Source organism: Melitaea cinxia, chromosome 2 (genome assembly GCF_905220565.1).
Source record: "Melitaea cinxia chromosome 2, ilMelCinx1.1, whole genome shotgun sequence".
NCBI classification, from domain to species: Eukaryota; Metazoa; Arthropoda; class Insecta; order Lepidoptera; family Nymphalidae; genus Melitaea; species Melitaea cinxia.
Genome location: NC_059395.1, coordinates 13969856 through 13994731, shown reverse-complemented (window position 1 = coordinate 13994731; position 24876 = coordinate 13969856). Strand labels below are relative to the sequence as shown.

Genomic DNA, 24876 nt, shown 5'->3' with positions numbered 1-24876 from the left:
TGGTTTTAAGCCGGGTTTATCAACAGAAACTGCAGTGCTGTGTCTTAAGAGTGCTGTCACCTACTACGTAGAGAGGGAAACGCCAGTTGTTGCTTGCTTCCTTGATCTCTCCAAGGCTTTCGACCTGGTCTCATACAATATTTTATGGAAGAAACTACAGAAGAGCGGGTTACCTGTAGATCTCGTTAACATTCTTAAGTATTGGTATGGGAACCAGGTCAATAATGTACGATGGGAAGGAGCGTTGTCTCGGCCGTATGGCCTGGAGTGTGGCGTGAGACAAGGGGGTTTAACTTCGCCAACGCTTTTTAACATTTATATAAATGATTTGATAGCGGAGCTCAGCAGTACCAGAGTTGGCTGTTACATAGATGGTGTATGTGTGAACAACATTAGCTACGCTGACGATATGGTGCTGCTGAGTGCGTCCGTCTGTGGCATAAGAAAATTATTGTCAGTATGTGAGTCGTATGCTAAGTCACACGGCTTAATTTATAATGTAAAAAAGAGCCAAATAATGGTGTTTAACGTCCGAGGCAAGTGTACGAAGGAACTACCACCGGTATTTCTAAATGATTGTATCCTGGATAGGGTGGATAATTTTAAATATCTCGGGCATTATCTGACTTCCGATCTCAAAGATGATGCTGACATTGAACGAGAGCGGAGAGCATTGTCGGTGAGAGCGAATATGCTTGCTCGTAGGTTTGCACGTAGTTCACCCAATGTTAAGATAACATTATTTAGAGCATATTGTACATCCTTTTACACGTGCAGCCTATGGGCGAGATATACTCAAAAATCTTATAGTGCTCTCCGCGTTCAATACAATAACGCGTTCAGGGTGTTGTTGGGGCTACCTCGATACTACAGCGCCTCAGGGATGTTCGCAGAAGCGCGTGTTGATTGTTTTTACGCCCTCATAAGAAAAAGATGTGGGTCTCTGGTGCGTAGAGTGCGGGGTAGTGCCAACGGAATTCTGGGCATGATATCCAGTAGACTGGATTGCATATACATGAATCATTGCTGTGCCGTTGCAAATGGAACGGTGCAGCGGTGATTCGTGTGTTCTGTAACATTTATTTATTTAAAAAAAATTGTAATAACTAAACTAACATAGTGTGTAAGAAATATTGTTTACTAACCAAAATGAGTCACTGGTCACTTTAATAAAGAATATTATTATTATTATTATTATTATTAAATAGGAGTCATAGGAATATATGCAAGGAGAATCTGTATCATTAGCAACAGTTTGATTTTAAGCTTGTATGGAAGAGAAGTAACTTTCACTGTCAAAATCCAAATGTTTGAAATCATTCTGGTTTATTTCTTTGTCATAGGTACAGAAGCAGAATTTGCTTTGGCTTATTATATTTGGTACTTAATAATAAAGTTGTTGGTTTCTTATGTAATTCCTTTCCATAGAGATTTTATCCAAACCTGTCAGTTTGTTTTTCTATAGTTGTGGGGTAGTTTATTTATCTGAAAGATTGAAATCATGATGGGTCAAATCTCATATCAAGCCATTTTGTACCTAAAGCAATAGAAAGCAATCACTACAAATATCGAAATAATTTTAACAATTAAATGCACAAAGTTTTTTAATAACTTCATAATAAACTAACGCTAATCAAAAGATATGAATGCAGAAAAATATTTATTTTATTTATTTATTTATTAAACTTTATTGCACACACAAAAAAAAGTTACATTTCAGAACGATTAGATACAAAAACAAGTAATGTATGCAAAGGCGGCCTTATCGCTTATAGCGATCTCTTCCAGGCAACCTTTAATAAAAGTAGTAAGTAATATAAAAAATATTTCGGTAATAGTGCGCAATCAACAACGCAAGATTAATACACATAATTAAATCAATTTATAGTACTAAACGTACTTATATAATACAATATTCATACATTTAAACGGTATATACCTACATAAACATATACAAACATATGTAAATACATACAAAATATATTTATACAAACATACATATAAAAACAATATACCAATAGAATACATATATTTAAAACTATGTAAGAGTTAAGTAGTATTTGTGTAAACGACTCTTAAAAATATTTATAGATTCTGCTTGACGGATGTCATTGGGCAGGGAATTCCAAAGTTTGATCACTTTAGTAGTGAAGGAATTATAATACGCATTAGAGCGACAAAGAGGTACCACAAGCAAGTTATTACACGGGGACGCAAGTTACATTCAGTGTCATGTCCTAAAAAACTAAACCTTTCCTTAAAATAAGAGGGTGTGTGAGGGTGATAAAGAATATTGAACAATAAAGAAAGAGCATGCATATTTTGTCGCTGCCTAATTGGTAGCCAACCTAACTGTTGTTGATATTGAGATATATGATCAAATTTGCGCAACCCGAATATAAAGCGAATACATATGTTTTGTAGTCGTTCCAATTTGTTTAACAGTTGTTCAGATAAATCGATATAAACAATGTCAGAATGTATAAAAATTACTTATTTTTGCGAAGAAAAAATATTAATATTGAAACTAGAAAGTGCAGGGAAAGGCGTAGAAAATGACAGGTAGGTAAAATGACAGATAGTGTTTTCGTAAAAATCTATAGACATATTATTATTCATTCTTGAATAACAAATTAAAACCTGTGTCAACGCCAGTCGCATCCATTGAGCCATGTGATGCAGAAACTTGATTGTTTGATTTTTGCACTTAATATCAAATAATACTATTTATTTATCATCACACACATATTATCACTTATTTATCAAATAATCAAGTTTCTGCATCACATGGCTCAATGGATGCGACTGGCGTTGACACAGGTTTTAATTTGTTATTCAAGAATGAATAATAATATGTCTATAGATTTTTACGAAAACACTATCTGTCATTTTACCTACCTGTCATTTTCTACGCCTTTCCCTAATGTGTAAATGTTCTTTACTTGGGTTTCGCCAACATTATTTTTCGTATTTTTTACAGTTTTCACTAATAAACAATGTATGTATATAAATCTGGTGTCTGGATGTTTGTTCAGGCTAATCTCCGAAACTAATGGACCGATTTTAATGAAATTTTACACAGATATGTAACTTTGTGCAACCAAAAATATATGCCATGTTTTATTTCGATTAAAGACCCTGATATTTCTACTTCAAAAAATAAACTTAAAATAATTTTTTAGCTCAAAAAAGATTTGTAGCTATGAATGCGTTTTGATTTTCATTGTAAAACTAGCTACCCGACAGTTCTATCAAAAGTTAATAGGAATTTTTTTTTTTTTAGTATTACAACCTTCCGTGGGCCTTGAGGAACATACGGCCATGCTCGAGTTATGCGCTTAGCAACATTCATTTTTATTTTTATAGATATTGCGGCATTCCAAGTTTAAAAAGTGTGATAATGGAAAACATTAAATAGACTAATCAATCAATATAAGGCTGACGGAAGGCTCGAGTAAATTGATATATTCAGATACATTCAGTTATTCATTCATATGGTATAAAGATAAAATTGGAGCTAAAAGAACACAGTTGATTTCGCGAATAAACATAGGAATAATGGAGAATACGCGAAGAAGATTTATTGACGGCTTGTCAGATTAGAGATAAAAATAATACGCCATCATTCATTAAAATCATTCAGCGTACATTACGAATACATTTGTTTTTTACGTATTACGAATACATATACAAATACAAATACTCTTTATTGTACACTATCAGAGAATAAAATTTTACAATGAAAAAGAAAATATAGACATGTACAAAAGGTGTTCTTATCGCTAAAAGAGCGATCTCTTCCAGACAACCTCTAAAATGAAAAGGACATGACAAAATAATTAGACGGCATGGAGGTGTACATACATAATATGCAGGGTTACTTGTAATATGTCACGATCCCTTGAAGGGGTTGTCAGGAGGGGTATGGGCAATCACAAAAAAATATTTAGAAAAATCCATGTTCACCTATTTTAGATTTTTTTAAATTTTACTATTATTGGTGAAAAATCCCCGAATCTATTACTTTAAAGGGCATTAAAAAGAAATTAATTGACGAATATTCGTAAAATTATCATAGAATGATAAACAATATTCTAAATAATAATAAATAACATCAAACAACGATAACTTATTGAATTTTTAACCCTTGACTCACCAAAGTTAAAAAGAGGAAAATAATTAATGTCTTTGTTTGAAAAACTTATGACGTACTGAAAAAAAAATTATGAACGTGTACCTGCGTATTATTTTAAAAATATCTACACTTCAAAAGCTATCCAACGAGCTACAATAACCATAATCCAACTCAAAACTAAAGTCTCAAAATCCATAAATTTCAAGCAAACAAGGGTAAATAAAAAATCAATATTATATTTTTAACTATCTTTATTTACACGACCGTGTTCAGTGGCAGATCATATGTGGTCAGCAGTGAGGAAACGACGAAGAAGAAGACTTACATGATGTTATTTCAATTCATTTTCAAACATAATATAATAAATGTCACTCCTAAATAGTGTAGCTTTCTGTTAGTGAAAAAATTTTCATGATCGGATCAGTATTTGCGAAGATTACCCCCTACATACAAAGAAAGTTATAACCTTTACCTCTTTATAATATTAGTATAGACAAACATAGTAAAAATAAAATAACATTGCTCAACAGATGGCGCTAACGATATGTCATTCATTTTCTGCAGCGCAGTGTTATATGTCTTACTTGTTTAGCTATGTCGTCAGATTTTAATGGCTGTCATTAAAAAATTGCTATGATTAAAGATAAGAATGACATTTGATGTCATGGATATGAAAAAGGCTTATATAGTAAAGATAAGAATATTATAAGAAAGATCTTGTTGTTATCAGTTACCAGATAGACTCGCTCTTCATAGCTCTCTGAGAAAGATGCAGTCAGTGGAGTAGCTTTACCGTCAAGTTCTACGTCTTCGTGTGTCATGACTGGCAGGATGCATTGATCGAACTTCTTGGTCTTGAGGGCTTATGGCAAGAATGTTCCAAAGATGCGACGCAACTTTTCAAACACTGCCCAACCCCGTTGCACTTGTCTAGCTCACCCTCAAAGTTCGTCTATCCAACAGCAATATTTGTCTGAGCTAGATATACTCCTGGATAACTTTTATTGCTACACCTTCGACATATATTAGTTCGAGATTGAAGTGTGAACATGACCTTGGTCTTTTCTAAGTTCATCCCGAGTCCAACCCACCTTGAGGCAGTATTGAGGCTAAACAGCATTCTTTATAGGTTTTGCTACGACTCTGACACTAACACTTAAAGTAAAAGTAATGTCAGTGGCCGTGAAAGCTTAAAAACTTAGGGTATCACGATTTTAGGTATTAGACTTTCATCGTGAAGCGCAGTTCAAGTTTTCATTCAAAAAACGCAAGCTTGAAAAAGAACGTTAAAAACTTGAGAAACTTACACTCAGACCTTTGAAACCTAACTAAGTATGAATATATGTATATACTTCGTATAAAAACGTAACCTTGCCAGCGAAGGTAATTTTTCTAGCAGTTCTTATAATTCTCATGGCGTGACATCACTTGTGATGTAATAAAGTTATCACAGCCGTTAACTAACCTTTCCTATTATTTGCAATAATTAACGAAAAGTGATTCATGTTAATTGCGACTAATTGGGTAGGTAATTAATTAAAGTATCATACTCAATAACTAAAAAAGAATTTGACAACTTGGAAGATTCAGTATATTTAATTCTATAAATACTATTAAAAGCAGAAAAAGGCAAAAAAATCAAGTTTACGTAATAAGGATTTAAAGAATAAAAAAGTGTGTGTCAGCTCAGATGCACGACTGGAGTTTACTCCTTGAGATCAACTGTCTAAATAGACACAAAAAAAGCTTAGTAGTCTAAGAAAAAAATTAATACCATATCAAATGGTAAATAAACGAATCAAATAAGGCAATCTATCGGAACCCAATAAAATTCCGATAGATGGCATCGTGTATCAGGGTTCCAATAAACGGAGAACCGTAACGAGGTTATCCGTTCAGTAGATTTTACTGTTTATATTTTTTTTTATTCCTTATATGAAAATCGATTAATAAGGAATAAAAAAAAAAACAGACATTACTAGTTATTTCAACTTAGTTACGTATCTCATAATCTATTCAGTTGATAGTAGTATAATCGATACAGAAAAACCGTAGCTTGTGGACCGAAATTTGTACCAACGGCTGGCCGTGACTTGACGCTGTACAGAACATTTGCTTACATTAAGAAATACCGCTATTACCTTTTTAAAAACAACCAAATGTCTCACGTGACTTCATGCTCGTAGACTATAGTTAAAGAGACTGGTACACTTATTTTTAGTTACATCTATATATTTTACTAGCTTCGTGCAGTTTCATTTACATTAATTTGAGGAAAAAACCTCCTAAAATATTTTTAAACCATTACTGTGCAAATCAAGCGACTTACATAGGTGCACGTGCGTTGTTTCATTTGATTTTACATTATCTCCTAAATTATGTGTCCAAGTTAAATGCTATGAAAAACAAAGTTTATCTTCAAAAAATTACCTTGTCGATAAAGTGTTTTTTATTCGTAAGCATTAACATGCCTGGCTAATACTAATGCAATAAAATCACTTTCATTTTTTATGATCATTAATTCGTTGCAGAGTTATTTTAAAATTATGATATCTTCGAAGATATTCATTGAAATCAAATTACGTTGAAGACAATTTTGATCAAAAAAAGTGTGTGGGTCAACTCAGACGCTTTGAGACTTTGTCGCACCGAAGACGCTGCTACCCGTCTTTAGCCTGTGTATTTCAGAGCCAGCAGTAGGATGGTTACCCCGCTATCTGTCGGCTTTGTGACTTCCAAGGCGGTAGTAGAACTGTGTTATTCCCTAGTCGCCTCTTACGACACCCACGGAAAGAGTGGGGGTTGCTATATTCCTTACTGCCGTGTATCACACAGCTTATTATTAGCAATTTACATATCAAGATTATCAAATACATATAGTACTTATCTATACAAATAAATAAAATTGGAGTGTCTGTTCGTAATATTAACAATAACTGCTCTTTACTGAACGCATATGTATGTATACACGTTACATATACCAAAATAATATTTTCTATAATTTTTGTCTGTCCGTCTGTCTGTTTGTTCCGGCTAATCTCTGAAACGGCTGGACCAATTATCACGAGATTGATTGGCAGATAGCTGACAAAATAAGGAGTAACTTAGGCTACTTTTGTTTTGGATATAAGTATTTTATTTATAACTGAGAACTGAACAATAACTTTTTTGTTAAATTCAAGGCGGTCGAAGTCGCGGGCACAGCTAGTTTTAGAATATATCGACTTTGGCTAAAAACTTATGATACCTACATGATTTTAGGTACGGCTCTTTGACAAAAGGCAAAAAATCATTTCCAGTCTAGGAGGCGAAGAAATTCGTTCATTGTATAGCAGTGATATACCTTTTCAGCCCACAAAGAAAATAAATGTGCTTAAAAGGTGCGACAGTACGACTCTCAAAGGAGAACTGGGCCCACCGCCATCACTTAGTGTCATGACATTGACAAGGGTGAATAAAATATATGTTGTGAACTTGCGCGTATCAAGTAACGAGTAGTAGACGATACTTTATTTAGTGTATATATGTAAATTTTTGAATAATACCAGTGAACAAATCCAGGACCGCTTTTTAACACTTTTTTAACCAACTTCAAAAAAGGAGGAGGTTACTCAATTCGACCATATATATATATATATATATATATACATATATGCGTGTGCCATTCTGCACTCGTTCTCTATATAAACTATAAATGTACGAAATTTCATACTCCTCCGCCCGCACAATTTTCGTAAAAAGGAGTACAAAGTTTTTGCTTCAGGTCATATTATATAGACAACAACGCCTTTCGAATAGAGCGGATGTAAAACATACCTAAAATTGTCTAGTTTATATTAGTGTAATAAGGAAATAGATTATTACCAATAATGTAAAAAAATCTTTATCAATAATTAAAATAAAATAAAAACAATTTTTAATATGACGACATAGACTTTACCCAATTGTTAGGTACCTAACAAAGAGAATAACTATGTAACTGCAAATAAAATGGAATAAATAAAATGCTTGGTGAGGTAATCATACTCATTTGAATAATTATAATAACAAATATTTTCGTTTCCTTTTTTTTTAAATTGCAAAATCGAAAACAAAAAAATAATTTAACTGATACAAACTATGAAATAAGTGTACTGGTTCCTATTAAATAGCGTAATACAGTAAGCATATTAATATTTTTTCTACCCTAAATATATTTCACGTAATACTTAGGCACATTTGTTATCAAATAGCACTGTTATTAACCCTCTGATACTAGAATACTAAATTCCATCGCCGCTGTTGCTTAAAAATAGTATTGAGTCAAACCACTAATGAATAAATCATGTCACAACTTGTCGAAACTAAAATGAAGTTTGTAAAATTCACCGTATTTAAATATAATGCTATTTATTTATTCTTAACATAAATATAGGCATGTAATATCAAATGTTAAAGTTGATCTTTTAAAATTAATGTTACTCATAAGTCCCGTAATGTCTGTCATTTGCTTCGCCGTGAATCTTCGTGATATATTAAAGTTGCCAGTGAAATTTTATTAAAACCGTTGATACGACACTCTGTATGGGGATGTAATTATAAAAGGTGCTCTTACACTCCACTTCTCCTTAATTAACAACGACTTATACTAATGGTTTAATGTACTTGAAATTATCACTTTGTTTTAAAAATAGAACTGGCTGAGTTGATTAAAATATACGCGTCGCGTAAAAGCTTCGACTATAAACACGAACTTTGAATCTCAACACTCTTTTGACATTTTCTAGAGTAGTTGTAGTATTTTTTACGATTCTATGATAAAAATATATGGTAAACCATACCACATTGCATACGTCCAATTTATACTTCGCCGATTTTTTGCACTATATTTGTATTTGTTAAGACTATATTATGTAATATATAGTTATGTCAAAACTGATATAACTCCAAATTAGTATTATGAAAAATTTTTAGACAGCTCTTGCTATATATTTTTACTTAAGCCAAAATTATTTCAGATATGAAAAAAAAATGCTTTTATCTTGGCCGAGCATCACGTTAAAACTATTGAATGAACTTGAAGAAAACTTGGCATGCTTTGATATATCCGTGGTACTAGCTAGGACCGCTGTTTATCTTTATCTTCAAAGTCATAATTCATAATGAGAAAGAGGATTATAGACGTAAATAATATATGTGTTGTTAATAATTTCATTTGAAATTTATACGAATGTTTGGTTTACTTCAAAAATTTAATGAAATAATCAGGAGACGGAACAGTTATCTTGCCTTATTTTTCATTTTTCTCTTTGAAACCAAGATGTTTTATAGAAAAAAATATATATTCACCTGTCAATTGAGCTCTCTTACTATATGATAGATGGGGTCAATTTATCACTGGCAAACGATATCTACGCTTACACAGGCCATAAAACAATATAAAACAGTCTTTTGTTTTTGGAATCGAACAAGTTTGGCTAGTACGGACATTATTAATGAAACAAGATTTTTAACCTAGGCTTTCTGTTTTAGTTGATATGTATGGATGAACCATTTTCTCACCATATTAATTCTTCCTGTAAGTTATTTAATTGATTTTGTTGTAAACGGTCTAAGGACATAACTTAAGTTACAAAATAGTTTACAAATATATAACGTTATGTTGAAGTTGACTTTATAGTGAATGCTCAGTTCCTACGACGTGTATTGTATTCTATACTTTCGGTATTTTATATAAATAATACAAAAGAAATTTCCGAAAGGATTCAGTGAAATTGAAAACAACGTCTTCAAATAAACAAATAAAACCTTCAGTTTTGTAGTATTAGTACAGCCTTAAACACATATTTTCGACATTAGCTCTTAATAAAACAAGAACAATATATATTTTATGGTAACCATTGACCGTATCGCGGGCGCACTAGCAAATATTTATTGACTTTGTTATCGAAGCTCACGGACCCTTATATTTCGCAAACAATAATTCACTGTTTTAATAAATGGTCTAAGAAATATATAAGGGTAAATATAGAGCTACGTTTTATATTAACTGAAATTAATGTATACTGTTACAGTTTTTTTCGCTACATTTTAACCGTTGTTCCTGATTTACGTCGCAATAGAGAACAATGGATGTAAAGAAGAGTTTTTTAAAATAATTTAATATTTTTAAGAGTACAAATATTTTTAAGATTTCAGAAAAAAAGAAGGATTAGTAAAAAATTAAAATAAGAGTAAGTGTGTTTATAGTATATCGTGTTTAAAGATATTATATTTATTATGTAGTTGTTTTTGTTGCTCTTTTAATGCAGGTCTCGGCAAATGCATTTTATACTTTTATTCTCCATCTTATCTTTAAACGCGTTTGTAAATATTTATAGACAGTAAATAAAAGTTTTATAATCTTTTAGTTTTAATGTGTCTCGTTAAATATAGATACAATTGAAATATAATGTTTGTTAGAAAAGGTATAAGTGTACTCGGTAGTCTGTCTAATTTACTAAGGTAGAATAAATATCTATACAAAGTAAGTGAGTATTAAAAAAAACTCGTGTTATATTTAAGTAATTTGAAACAAAAGTTTGTCGTGAGTTTCGTCCTTCAAAGTACCTATAATATATAACTTTGTGCCTTCAGAAGCCATAAATGAAATATTCATTCCACTCTATCAGATCGAAGTTTTCATGAACGTAACTTGTTCATTAAAATTTGAATGATTTTAGCATAAAATGTTCCAGAATAATAATAATATAAATATGAATGTAAGTTTGTTTTTTACGCTTTCACGCAAAAAATACATAACCGATCATCATTAAACTATGTAAACATATTCTTGGAGGTATTAAAAGTAATATAGGATACTTTTAATAAAAAAAATCAAAGCGAAGCAACGAGTAAAAGTTAGTTAAAATATAAACGTTAGATGATTTGATGGACTTTACTAGTCATAGTATTCTGCACCCTAGGCGAAATTATGTGGGCTTGATTTTGGTGTTCTTATGACGTTGTTAAGTCTGCGTCAACTGAGTGCCGTTAAACATTGTACGCCAGGTCATCAGAATCATGTTTCCAGTTACACTACTCATATATATATAACAACATGTTCAATTGAGAAAGCGAATTTCTCTCAAATTTAATTATCACTGAATAAATGGATACCACACCGCTATCGATATAAAATTGATATTTTTGTTCTGTATTGTCATTTTTATAAGAAGTTTCAATTTATTCATAAACTCTTTAAATTAGCAGCGTAGCAGTTTTACTTATCACGTAAAATTTTGAAAGTTATCAAACTAAATAGACGTTTATGGATATTGATTTTCTTTAATATTTTATGTTAAAAAATCATATATTTTTCGAAAAATGGCTTACTTAGTTGAATCGTAATTTTTCAAAATTTATTTCAGAAATTAATAAATGTAACCAAACAAACATTACAATTTAATCGTATATTTCAAGCGACAGGTCAGGGATCAAATCCAAACTAGTATGCTGAAATATAAAACGAATTACGTGTAAAATCTGTAAGTTGTTGAAAAAAATTAGACATGTACGAATATGGTCTTCAGAGTGCAGTAGAGCAGTGGAAACATTAAGTTCCGACGCTTCTTAACATATATTATAATTTTAATATATGGATTTATGTATGGATGTAAACTCCTTGCCATATTTAGACAAATGAGGTATCATTAGAAGCGTGTTTATTTTTCGCTGATTAAAGGCTATAAGATATCGCATTATTCTGAATATGGCGCCCTCTATAGGACATAAAGTAACGTAATATTTTTTTTGTCATAGTCGGGTTTTAATTTTTTCTTGTTAGATACAGTTGTGTAATTATTACTAATTAAATATATATCCTTAACATACACTCAATCATTTGTTGCTAAGATGTAACAAAATTTGTTTATTATATTAAATTTACATATATAATATATATAGAACTGAACATATATTACATCAAACTCAGTGGGAATCGAATTCACAATCCCCGGAGGAAAAAGCAGCACTAATGCTAACTCCGCAACGGGCTGGTATTTAATTCATTCACAGTGTTAAAGAGTGCTTTCTTTATATTTTCAGTTTACGACGCTTCCGGACAATACACTCCTAACTTATTATTTGGCAACGAGTACTGGCTGGGTTCACAGAATGCGTGTCACGATCTGTTACTCAAGAAATACTATGCGCAAACTCCGCCCTTCTCTACCACGTTCTACGTTGCTAAGATCAATCTTAAAGTAGATGCAGATCATATACCGCAGGTAAATAATATATTTAACTGAAAAAATAAAGAACGAAGGTTCCGTATTATAAAGATATACTACAGAACACTGTAATGAATTGTACTTATGTTATATATTATTTCTAGCGACGCACCTCGGTTTCGCACGGTTCCAAAAACTATCAGTGTTCCACTACTATTTTATGCATGTATTACACATATACTATATATATATATATATATATATATATATATATATATATATATACATCTTCCACTGGGATCATTATATTTACTAAAGAAAACCGCATCAAAATCCGTTGCGTAGTTTTAAAGATCTAAGCATACAGATAGCGGGAAGCGACTTTGTTTTATATTATGTAATAATAATAAAAATGATTAATTGAATAATATTACTAAGCTCCGTTGTTCACCTACCCATCTGTCAAATTACATTGTATATACTGCAAGGTATATGTGGGTGAACAGCACTGTATGCGTGGTATCCTGATTCGTACCTTGCCGTGTGACAATACAGCGTACCGTTCAATTTATTATCAATTTCGAGTTTGTTAATAAGCTTTTACTTAGCTATAGTGTTTTATTTATTAAACGTATTTTTCTTGGGGCGAATAAAATTTAGCAATTTTTGTAAACATTGTAAGGTTCAGGGATAGAAAAACTTAAAATTATTTCTTATTAATCATCAAAATATCAGCATCGCGTACACTCCCTAAGCGGACACAATATGCGATTTGATTCAAGCAGGGTAATTTGCCTATATTTTCAGATGGTATTTTGTCATTAAATGTGTTTATTGTTGTAAATTGTAGAGTTGCTCTATAAAAGGAACGTGATCATTTTTTTTTTTGTGTTTTCTTAATATAAATTGTGTAAGCAAACAGAAGAAGTGACCAATTCGCAATTCGTTAGTTTTTTATTTCAAAGAACAAAGAGCCATTAAGTCCAATAGTCGAAATCGTGATAAAAACATGCAAAAGTCTTAGCTCTGGCATATTTTATCTTTTACGATTTGATACACGGAAAAATAAACAAAAACATTTTCTGAACATCAACGTGAAGTCAGAGTAACATAACCGAGATGTTAATGTCACTCGACGGAGGCGCTTAGAGGACAATTTGCAGCAGAACCCGTTTATTAAAAGTTCTTGTTTCCTCCCGACCCTCGCAATTAATTGGCTGGAATTCCCTCGGATGCTTTTTCCTCGTCCAATATGAAATGATACACACAAGCCACTTATTACGGTTATGCAACTTATAAAACTTGCCCAGATTAATTACCCCATTTATAGCCAGCCATTTGCCCCGGTTAGCCTATTTTCGTTCCTTTGTACTATACTTCATATAGCGACTGTAAAGATATATTCTACTAATTATTATTGTTAAATTAAATGGAACATCAATTACACTTGCTTTTGTTTTTACTATGTTGCTTGTACGCGAATTTTTATAGTTCTGATTACATTAAAGATGTTTGTAAGGTCATACCTTTGAAAACCGATTCCAATATTATAATCATAAAGTACGTAGGTTTTCAGAATCTATACATATAATAAAATGGTAGGAAAGTCAAAATTGTACATTGAATATTTTTTTTAAAGAATACTTGGGGTGTGATCTACAATCGATACCGAAGCCAAAAGAATAGTTTTTAGAATTTTTGTCTGTTTGTCTGTTTGTCTGTATGTATGTCCGGAATAAACTCAAAAAGTACTGCATGGATTTACTTCAAATTTGGCACGAATCTTATTAAGAAGTCGGGTCAATATCAGCATCAGTATCAGCATTGCACCCGTGCGAAGCCGGGGCGGGTCGCTTGTTAATTTATAAAATATTATTCTTTAAAATGTTTACTCGACTCGATAAAGATATGAGGATTATGATTTTAAATTTGAAATTTACCCATACTCGATAAAATAAATTGAAATCTCGTAAACAACATTTTTAATATAACCTATTTTGCAGTGAACACATTCTTCCGTTTATGATAGATATTAGATATGTATGTATATTACATAAGGCATTTTGTTGCATCAGATACCATGAAAACGTGTTCAAATGCATTTAACCCAAAAATATGTTATTATTTGCATTACTTAACTTAAACTTAACTTACTTAACACCACACCACACCGCACCGCACCACACCGCACCGCACCGCACCGCACAGCACCGCACAGCACAGCACCGCACCGCACCGCGCCGCACCGCACCGCACCGCACCGCACCGCACCGAACCGAACCGCACCGCTCTGCAACGTACCGCACCGCACCGCACCACACAGCACCGCTCCACAACGCAACGCACCGCACCGCCCCGCACCGCACCGCACCACACATCACACATCACACATTTCACATCATATAAGGACAGATACCAAAGGAGAAGATTTTCACCGAATTATTTTTACTTATAGACGAGGCCAATGTTAGTCGGTCAATGCGTGCCAGCTTCCTGCAGCAAAGATGCAATAAAAATGCTACTGAGTTCGTCGGAAGCAGTGATCGCCGCCCGGGCCGCAGCCGCAGGTATCGACGCCTCGTTCACTACCCTCTACGTGCGCCCAGTGCCAGGCTCCTATGACATACTAAATGACTTTAAATTCCACATACTTGGGTAAGTATGAGAGTGGGATAAAATTAACCGTTCAGCCTCTATTCCAATCTTTGGTTTTAATTTATAAGATTTTTATCGTCTATCCTTCATTGAAGATATAAGAAGTTTTGGTAGTTCTTCTTAATTATTTTAAAATAATGAATATTTCTTTAACAAGGAGCCCAAAGTTCTAAATTGAATCAATTCGCGTATGTTTACTTAAAGTTTTCAGATAAAATACGTATCGAACCATTATTAAAACTTTTAAATTTTATGAAACCTTTAAAAGAAATTTATTGCAAGTTCAAAGTTAGTACAAAGGGCTCGGTGCCAGCGCTATCAATAACATACGGCATCTCCGTCTGTAACGATAACTATTTATACACTATGTATATATGTATCTATTTCTTGTGGCTTTGCAGTGTAATTATCTCAGCTTAACTTTCGTTGAATTCATCGTTACATCGCAATTTAATGTAGTCTACAGTTTTTCAAGATGAAAGAAAGTACATTCCTATGCAAAAACGTTTGCATAAAAACTTAAAGTTCTACATAATATTTGGACTATTTGCATAAAACTTTTTTTGACCATTCAAGCATGGAAGTATGAAAATAAAGAGAGTACATTTTTAACAATTTTCGCGTACTAAATGTAGGTGAAACAACGTAAAAATTTTAAAACCTTGCTCCACATTTTCTGTAAAACATTGTCGTGACTAAAACCTCCTTGTTTCGCGAGTGTATGAACGTAATCCGGATAGAATCTGCCAAGTAGTTATTCGATGCATCGTCTGCAACGCGGTCGTTATTTTAAATAGCTTTGTCCAGTTTGTGTTAACACAATAAAAGTTTCATACTTTGCTCAGATGACCTCATTATTATCTTTATAATACAATACACCGTGAAGATATATGATCTTGATTTGACTTTTATTACCTTTGTATTAGCAGAATTTATTAAATGCTATTATTAACTTGCTTTTATTCTGAGATAGAACATCATAATATTTTTTAATGAAAACGTAGGGCTTAGAATGCAATATTTCCCCTAATATTGTTTCAGTGAAACATTAATTTAGGCTAACAAGGCTAAACTAGAAACATGGTGTAATATATTTTATTAACAATAAAAAAATGTAATATACTTAAAAAATAGGTTGTGCTCGTACTAAAATATTTAAATATTTTATTTATTTTATAATACGTGACTGTAATACCAAACAATTGGTAATTTTAAATATTTAAAGCGTATAATAAAAAAAAAATGTCGGAAAATAATTTAAAAGCTTACATTATTTTTCATAACAGATATAGCATATTAACGGCTCCAAACTCGAAATATTAAAATCACTAAAGAAAACTAAATTTCTTAGCGTTTAATCTACTCAGCTAATAAATCATCAAGTCATAGGCCGACATTAATTAGACTTAGTGGAACAATACGCTTTAACGTAAATATGAATAATGACCTAGGTTGTCTGGTTTATTATACCTGGACCATCATAAATCCAATTTTCTTAACTAAGGTCGTTGTCTGTAAGCGTCTAATATTCAATCCACCAAAATTGGTCCGTTATAAAAGGCCACGGTATTAAAGCTTGAGACTTGTGGGTTTCTTGTGGCTTTTATTTAGTTTTAAAATATTATATGAGTTATAAATATATGTTTAGTGTAAATAATAACATAATAATATTTGTCTGTACCTAAAATGCGTACAAATACAAATGAACATTGAAATATATACCGCTACAATAAAAGCGACAAACATGTTCCGCAATTTACAAATCTTAAATTATACGAAACGCTGGGTAATATTGAAATTCAAATAACAGTCTACGATTATTTTCATTTCACAAATGTCTTTAAAATTTTATTATAAATAATATAATTATAAATAATGTAATTAAAATAATATTTACGATTAATTCAGCCTGTAACATCTCATTGCTGAGCATAGGCGTCTTTATCCGTGTAAAAAAACGATCAGAGCCTTAATCCACCACGCTGATCCACAGCGGGTTGGTGGATATATTCCCGGTACTATGAATAAAGATCACTATCAGGTATTTATGATAACAACCGGGACCAACAGCTTAACCTGATCTCCGAGGCACGGTGGGGACCCACAAGAACAGACATCCAAACTGGAAAGAAATAATTGTGCAAATACAAATATCGAACCCGCAAACGGTCAGTGTTTTAGGTGCTTACACCCACGACTACACCAGAGCGGTTGTTTAAAATTTAATATGTGGGTAATTATTATTAATTGGGTGTTATATTATTAGTAATAACAACATCATTACATCATTACAGCCTATACAGTCCACTGCTGGACATAGGCCTCCACAAGTTTACGCCAAAAATAACGTGAACTCATGTGTTTTGCCCATAGTCACCACGCTGGGCAGGCGGGTTGGTGACTGCAGGGCTGGCTTTTTCGCACCGAAGACGCTGCTGCCCGTCTTCGGCCTGTGTATTTCAAAGCCAGCAGTTGGATGGTTATCCCGCCATCGGTCGGCTTCTTAAGTTCCAAGGTGGTTGTGGAACCTTGTTATCCCTTAGTCGCCTCTTACGACACCCACGGGAAGAGAGGGGGTAGCTAAATTCTTTAGTGCCGTAGCCACACAGCAGTAGCACACAGTAGTAATAACAACAGCTCTGGATTAATGGCGCGTGTGCCATGTACGCAGCGGAGCAACGTGGTGGATTAAGCTCCGATCCTTCTCCTACATGGAGGAAGAGGCCTATGCCCATCTATGGGATGTTACAGGCTGAATCGCGATATTAAATATTTATTTTGTAACAGGTCGGTAATGCTAGCAGTTACGATATGGATGTTCATAGCGTCCATCTACGAAGGTTACCTCGAACGTCGCTATCGTCTCAAGGAACAAGAAGACCTTGAACTTGCCAACAATAATAAGCCAACTGTTGGTAGATTATCTCAACATATAAATTATTCTAATAATCTTAATATTGAACGAAACGCCCAACATAATTTCAAAAGTGTTTTTTTTTTAATATTCATTTAAACAAAAGTTGTATGTAAGATTAAAGCCTCAACATATATGTATGTGTCCGACGCAGTCCAACTAATTTTAGTTAAAATAAAAATTGTAACATATTCAATTTGTGATATGCTCATTGGCATAACAAAACCAAATGCAAATACTCTCCTTCTTCATTTAAATTCTATCCACTTGAATTCCGTTCGTTTTATGAATTAATGTTTTTCAATCTAAATTTTAGTATTTCATTAAAATTTTTCAGTAAACTTACACCTCAGGATATCGCAGTGTAGTTGTTTCAGACCCTGACTTTAAATGAAAATGTAACATTTACAAACATTCCACTACGCTGAACGAACATGCTCTTACAAATAAGGTTTTAATTGTACTAGGAATGGTTAAGATTAATAGTAAAGCGTTTCGTTCCGACTTTGTAATAATCTTAAGAAATGTCATCGAAAATTCTATAATATATAACTAAATAAAAATATCTTTTTCAGTCAAATAATAACTCGAAAGATGATATAAAAGTAACAGACGAAGATCATAAAGATCAAGATATATGTCGGGAAACTTGTGGTGAGTATACGTTACAAAGTTTGTGTTTGACATTTATCAATGAACGAAGATTTTTTTAAAATAAGTTTTAATTTGATCAAATGCTTGTCTTCACAGGGACGTGGTCCGAGGTCTTACTTTCTTTTTCTATTCTATCTAACGGCAGAGTTATTCTCAGCACACAAAAGCCTAACGACGGCGCTTTGACGTGTTTGCACGGTATGAGGTAAGAAATCAATAAAATATCTGAAATTAGAATGTTACGATATTTTTACCCGACTTCAAAAAAGGAGGAGGCTACTCAATTCGACCGTATATATGTTTTTTTTAATGTATGTTCGGGGATAACTCCGTCGTTTATGAACCGATTTGATAATTCTTTTTTTGTTGGAAAGGATATATCCCTAGTTTGGTACCATGATAAGGAAATCAGGATCTAATGGTGGGATCTCAGAGAAATCGGGGGAAACTCTCGAAAATCCATATAACTTTTTATTGGGTGTACCGATTTTGATGATTTTTAATTTAATCGAAAGCCGATGTTTATCATGTGGTCACATTTAAATTTCATCGAGATCTGATTACAACTTTTGGAGTAATCTTTGATAATGCGTATTTACTTGACTATTTTTTCGTCTACCTACGTTGTATTACTTGTCGATATAATTAAAGTCGGTTTTTGCCTGCAAACACAATTATTCAAACACGATCTAAATTTTAACAGGAAACAATTAACGAACTATACTAAAAAGTTTGCTCAAATGTTATGAATATTATATCTGAAAGTTTCAAAATATTTTTTTTTTTAGATTTATGTCAGTGTTATGGGTTATCATGGTGCATACTTACTTAACCATTTTCTACGTCGCTGACAACAAAACAATGAGAGTTGTGACAGAACGAAATTTCCTCTACCAATCTGTTGGCAACGCTTCTTTTTGTGTCGACACTTTCTTCTTTATAAGGTACCAAAATTACCGTTATAAAACTATTACACAGTGTACGATTACGTAAATTTGTAATTATATATTATTCTTTCAGTGGACTTCTCGTTACCGTACTATTCTTAAGGACAGAAGATAAAAAAGCAGATAGGAAGCTAAACAAAAAGGCAAAACCCGTGCCCCAGGATATAAACAAGGATCTTAACGTTTACACGAATTCTGCATTATCTGTTTCCGTTACAAGCCAAGAAACATTCTATGAAGATATACTGGACAAGCCGGCTCCTAAAGGTTATTCCAAAGAGGAAATTTTTAAGATGACGAAATCATTTTTCGTATTATTTTTCTATCGAGTTGTCAGATTGACTCCAGCTTATGCATTCGTAATTGGAATAAACGAATTGGCTCTTCGCTACACACATGACCACACCGTATTTGAGCCAGCTATGTTTGACCATATCAACTGCGAACGCTACTGGTGGCGCAACTTGCTTTATATAAATAACTTTTTCCCGCAAAAGGACATGTGTATGGTGTGGTCCTGGTACATGGCAAACGACACACAATTCTATGTCATAGGAGTGATATTGTTATTAATATCAGTAAAGTGAGTATATAAAAGTATTCCGGACTTTTTCCCAATATTACGCTCTGTAAACAAGTACTAAAGTGTTCGTTCAAACACAACATCCACGTATGAGTAAATGCAAATAAAAATGTATACAATTGCTTAACGTATTTAGATTAAAAGCAAGTACCTTTTTCACTCTGAATTTGTCGACGAAAAAATAAACTTTATTTATGAACTTTTAATTCATAGTAAAACAATAATTTTACGAAAATGTGTAGATAAATGTTAACAAGAAAACGTAGATCTTAACTGTGTAAAAAACTGTGTGTGCAATTTGCACACGACAAAGGCGAAACTTCTGGAAAGTCGTAGGAAGGTAGGCCGGTTCGATTTGTTCTATCGACGATGACCACGGTCTCGTGAAAAAGGTCGTAAGCGGCACGCAAAACGAGTCGATTACGCGTTTTGAGCAGTAATGTATTCATTTTTCATTCTCTCCTAAACATTTGTGTGTTTGTTTCTTAATCGTGACGGATTTTTCGTTTTATCGTGTTTCAAATCACAAAGATTCTAAAGAAGTTTCACTTCAAAATACGCTTCAGCCTGTAATATCCCACTACTGGGCATAGGCCTCTTTACCCGTGTAGGAGAAGGTTCAGAGCTTAATCCACCACGCTGCTCCAATGCGGTTGGCGGATATATTCCCTACTATGAGTAACGATCGCTATCAGGTGTACATGATAACAACCGTGACCGACGGCTTAACGTGCTCTCCGAGGCACGGTGGGGAGACCCACAAGGACTGCACAAACACCCAGACCACGGCAAACACCTGTATGGCCAATACAAATGTTTGTCATGTGCGGGGATCGAACCCACAACCGCCAGCGCAACAGGTACAATCCATGGCTGTAAACGTTGCGCCAACGCGGCGTCTCACTTCAAAAAACCACGGTTTTATTTTTAGTTTAACTTCACTAAACTTTTTAAAATTCATGTCATGTTATGAATGAAAACATCGTGTGTTTTAATAGAAGAAGGCGCCGTTCCACAACACTCAGACTTGTTTACAGTTGACTACAGTACCATACTCCATTAATAAGATTGTCATTGTCAAATATTATTATTTATTTACAGACATACAAAGCTAGCAATGGGATCGCTCATACTATTGTTGATTAGTTCGTGGGCAACCACCATCTACGTATCGGTGTGGCATCAATATAAGGCTCGCATTCAAGAACCATTCGAAATGTTCGATCCCCTTTATGACAAACCATGGTCGAGAATTGGACCATACTTAGTCGGTAAGTTAGAAACTTTTACATCTATGTATATTGCTTTTGTGTTTTCAAGCTCGGTATAGATTGTGTTATTGTAACTGATATTAGCAGCTACAATAACACAAAAATATGAAGATATTAGCACTATTGCCAAGAATTTCTTTTACTCCAAATATGTAGTTTTGTACGTTGAATAAGTGAAGATACTACATGATATAATTGTCTATCTACAATATCAATATATTGTAGATCTATATGTTGCTACAATATATTGTATAATAAAACTGGAAAGTTCATTCTAAGTACCTGTCTAATTTTTTTTTGCCAGATATCCTATTTATTTATAAAGGGGAGTATACATATAATAAAAGAGCATGTAATTTGAAGCATGCAGTGTTGCAAATAATATGCCTCAACGTTTTGACAATAAAACTGTAAATAATTAAGGCATGGGCACTTAAGAGCCCATGTATGTTTAAAAAAAAGAGCTCCTTAGAAAAAAGCCTTATGCTGAGATGAAAACACGAAGACATCCATTTATTATTTAATAATGGTATATTGAACAAGAGTTGATTTATTTTTATGTATTATGGGCTTATTTTATTATTTATTAACAATTCCTAGACTAAATTATTAAGTACAAAAATTTAATTAGTTACAATGTTAAAACTTTGATACAAAATATGAATGATGGCTATACAATAAATAATATTCCTTTGAATGACTTCATTAAAAATTTGGCATTTTCTATTTTATTATCTATAATAACAAAATTATTTGACTGTCTGCCAGACCAGGAAAAGTAGTTGTTATTTGTGTATTTGATTTAACTTCGAAGGCTTACAAAGCTTTAAGTTCTATTACTTTTTTCACAAATAACAGTATATAATAGTCATTAACCAGATTAAAACCACGATGGTTGTCATATAAACACGAATGTAAAGCTACTTATCACAAAACAACAAGCAAGCAATAGAAATTCGAAATTGAATACCAAAGCATTATAAACGCGAGTGTATTAAATACCTTTAAATAGTTTGATGGTTAGCACTTAGTTTCATTTAACAATTGTGACATTCAAACTACGCAATTAGTCTAGCTGATATTAATATACGAGGAGTTAATATCCAAACTATACTATTTCATAAACACAAGAGCATTGTTTACGCAGCTATTATAAATTGCGATAGATAAGTTATTTAGCAACGTATTATTTGCTTCCATTTGACAAATAGATAATTGTACTATTCTACTTTAGATATACTATAGATATTGATTAATAACTTTTCACCTTCCACTATATGCGAGTAAATGTCTAGATTATTAGTTGCTAAGTGAGAATTAATTATTTCAAAGATGTCATTTTGATGTGTATTCATACTACTAGTAATCGCCCAGGGGTCGAAATTCGACCATAATTAATTTAAATTATAAGTTTGAACATTAAACAAAAGAGTATATATGCGTGTGTATGTCAACTACATGGTAGTGTGTGTAATGTTTTTTTTTTTTTATTTATTGATTTAATGTGTTTCATGCATAATTTAAAAATATATAGCATTCTGCGCTCTTTCTCTATATAGCTAAAATACACTTGCCTCGTGTAAGTTTGTCTGCACAAGGATGTCTGGATATGTTTTGCTTTACAAAACTGGGCTTTTATATTGCATTAAAAAGTAATCTAATTATTTCATCTCAAATGTAGTAAGCTAATATGTAATAGATATATTTGAATATGTTTTTCGCTCGAGTTTCATAATAATGTGTGTACCCTTTATTTCATTTCTTCTAGCAATAAAATAAATGTAGTTACCTCTAATTACGTAAATATAATTGAAGTAATTACTAAATTGTAATGATTGTTGATGAAGTTGATTTATTTTATCTGATAATATTTCAAATAATTGTGTTTGCTCGCAAACGAAAAAAACCGACTTCAATTACATCGACGAGTAATACAACGTAGATCGACGAAAAAATAGTCAACTAAATACGCGTTATCAAAGATTACTCAAAAAGTAGTGATCAGATCTAAATAAAATTTATATGTGACCACATGACAAACATCAGCTTTCGATTAAATTAAAAATTATCAAAATCGGTACACCCAGTAAAAAGAGCTATTGCGGATTTTCAAGAGTTTCCCTCGATTTCTCTGGGATTCCATCATCAGATCCTGGTTTTCTTATCATGGTACTAAACTAGGGATATCTCCTTTCCAACAAAAAAAAGAGCTATCAAAATCGGTACATCCAGTAGAAAGTTATGCGGTATAATACAACGTAGGTCGACGAAAAAAGCGTCAAGTAAAAACGCATTATTATATATAACTCGAAAAGTAGTTGTTAGATCTCAAATAAATTTAAATGGGACCAATTGGCACACACCACCTTTCGATTAAAAAAACATTTGTTGAAATCGGTCCACACGGTCAAAAGTTCTGATGTAACATACATAAAAAAAAAATACAGTCGAATTGAGAACCTCCTCCTTTTTTGGAAGTCGGTTAAAAATAGCAGTAAATTAAACAAGACTTTTAGTGGTGGCAGCAGAAATATATTGTCAAGTGGCTTCCACTGCTGGACATAGGCCTCCCCAAGTTTGCGCCAGACGTCCCGGTTTTCCGCAATCCTCATTTACACCAGCAATCTTATGTAGATCAAGTTACTGACAGAGATGGTTTTAACTAAATATCACACATTCATATTTTTAAATAATAAATATCATAAGCAGCTTCTGCTTTGTAATAGCTCTACGACTGTTGACCTCAAAAATATACTTTTTTTTAACAAAATTATATTAATTAATATCACTTGTTCCAGGAATGACAGTAGGGTGGTACCTGCATAAAACTAAGTGTCAGGTGCGAATCCCATACTGGCTGGTGGTGATAGGCTGGCCCACATCACTGGCCATCATCGGTAGCTTAATCTTCGGAATGGTGGATGGATACTTCGAAGTATGGCCTACAGCATTTTACGTTAGCATTGGACACACAGGTGTATTATCTAAAGTTTAATTACTATAAAAGTTATGTTTCAACGACGATGTTTTCAGAATTTAATTTTAAATGTATCCAAAACTTCTGAAATGTGTCGAAATTAAGGCTCCTTGTTTCAGTAAAAGTTTGAATCAATTTAAATTTTTAATCTAAATTTTTATTAAGTGGAACTGACGCTTGATCTGTTTGAACCAACTATATCGATTGCGTAACTGTTCATTTATAACTAATTCTATGAAATTTAGGTTGGGGAATTGCACTAGCGTGGATATGCATCGCCTGCTGCTGCGGTTACGGTGGTATAGTCAACTCGGCGTTGTCCTACCGCGGCTTGTTGCCTTTGAGTCGCCTGACCTACTGCGCCTACCTGATACACCCAACTATCATGATGTACACCTCATTTTTGCTCGATGGACCTCTGCATTTGCAGAACTCTATGGTCGTAAGTATATATTTATATTAAAAACTTATAGATACAGAATATGTATGAAATTTTGTCGTCTTTGTCTTTCTCGAGAGGCGTTTATCAGTATGATTAGGACAACTTATAG

At 33.0% G+C, this 24876-nt stretch overlaps 1 protein-coding gene across 1 annotated transcript in view; it reads left to right on the top strand.

Moving 5' to 3' along the window:
* The window catches only part of LOC123661809 (nose resistant to fluoxetine protein 6-like), a 51036-nt gene that overhangs the window by 25165 nt on the left and 995 nt on the right, over positions 1 to 24876 (top strand). The window contains exons 2-11 of the mRNA XM_045596752.1: positions 12200 to 12381; positions 14780 to 14979; positions 17767 to 17890; positions 18469 to 18547; positions 18644 to 18752; positions 19336 to 19491; positions 19568 to 20077; positions 21179 to 21348; positions 24147 to 24323; positions 24571 to 24767. Of these exons, the coding sequence (XP_045452708.1) occupies positions 12200 to 12381; positions 14780 to 14979; positions 17767 to 17890; positions 18469 to 18547; positions 18644 to 18752; positions 19336 to 19491; positions 19568 to 20077; positions 21179 to 21348; positions 24147 to 24323; positions 24571 to 24767 (1904 nt within the window). The remainder of the gene's footprint in view (positions 1 to 12199; positions 12382 to 14779; positions 14980 to 17766; positions 17891 to 18468; positions 18548 to 18643; positions 18753 to 19335; positions 19492 to 19567; positions 20078 to 21178; positions 21349 to 24146; positions 24324 to 24570; positions 24768 to 24876) is intronic.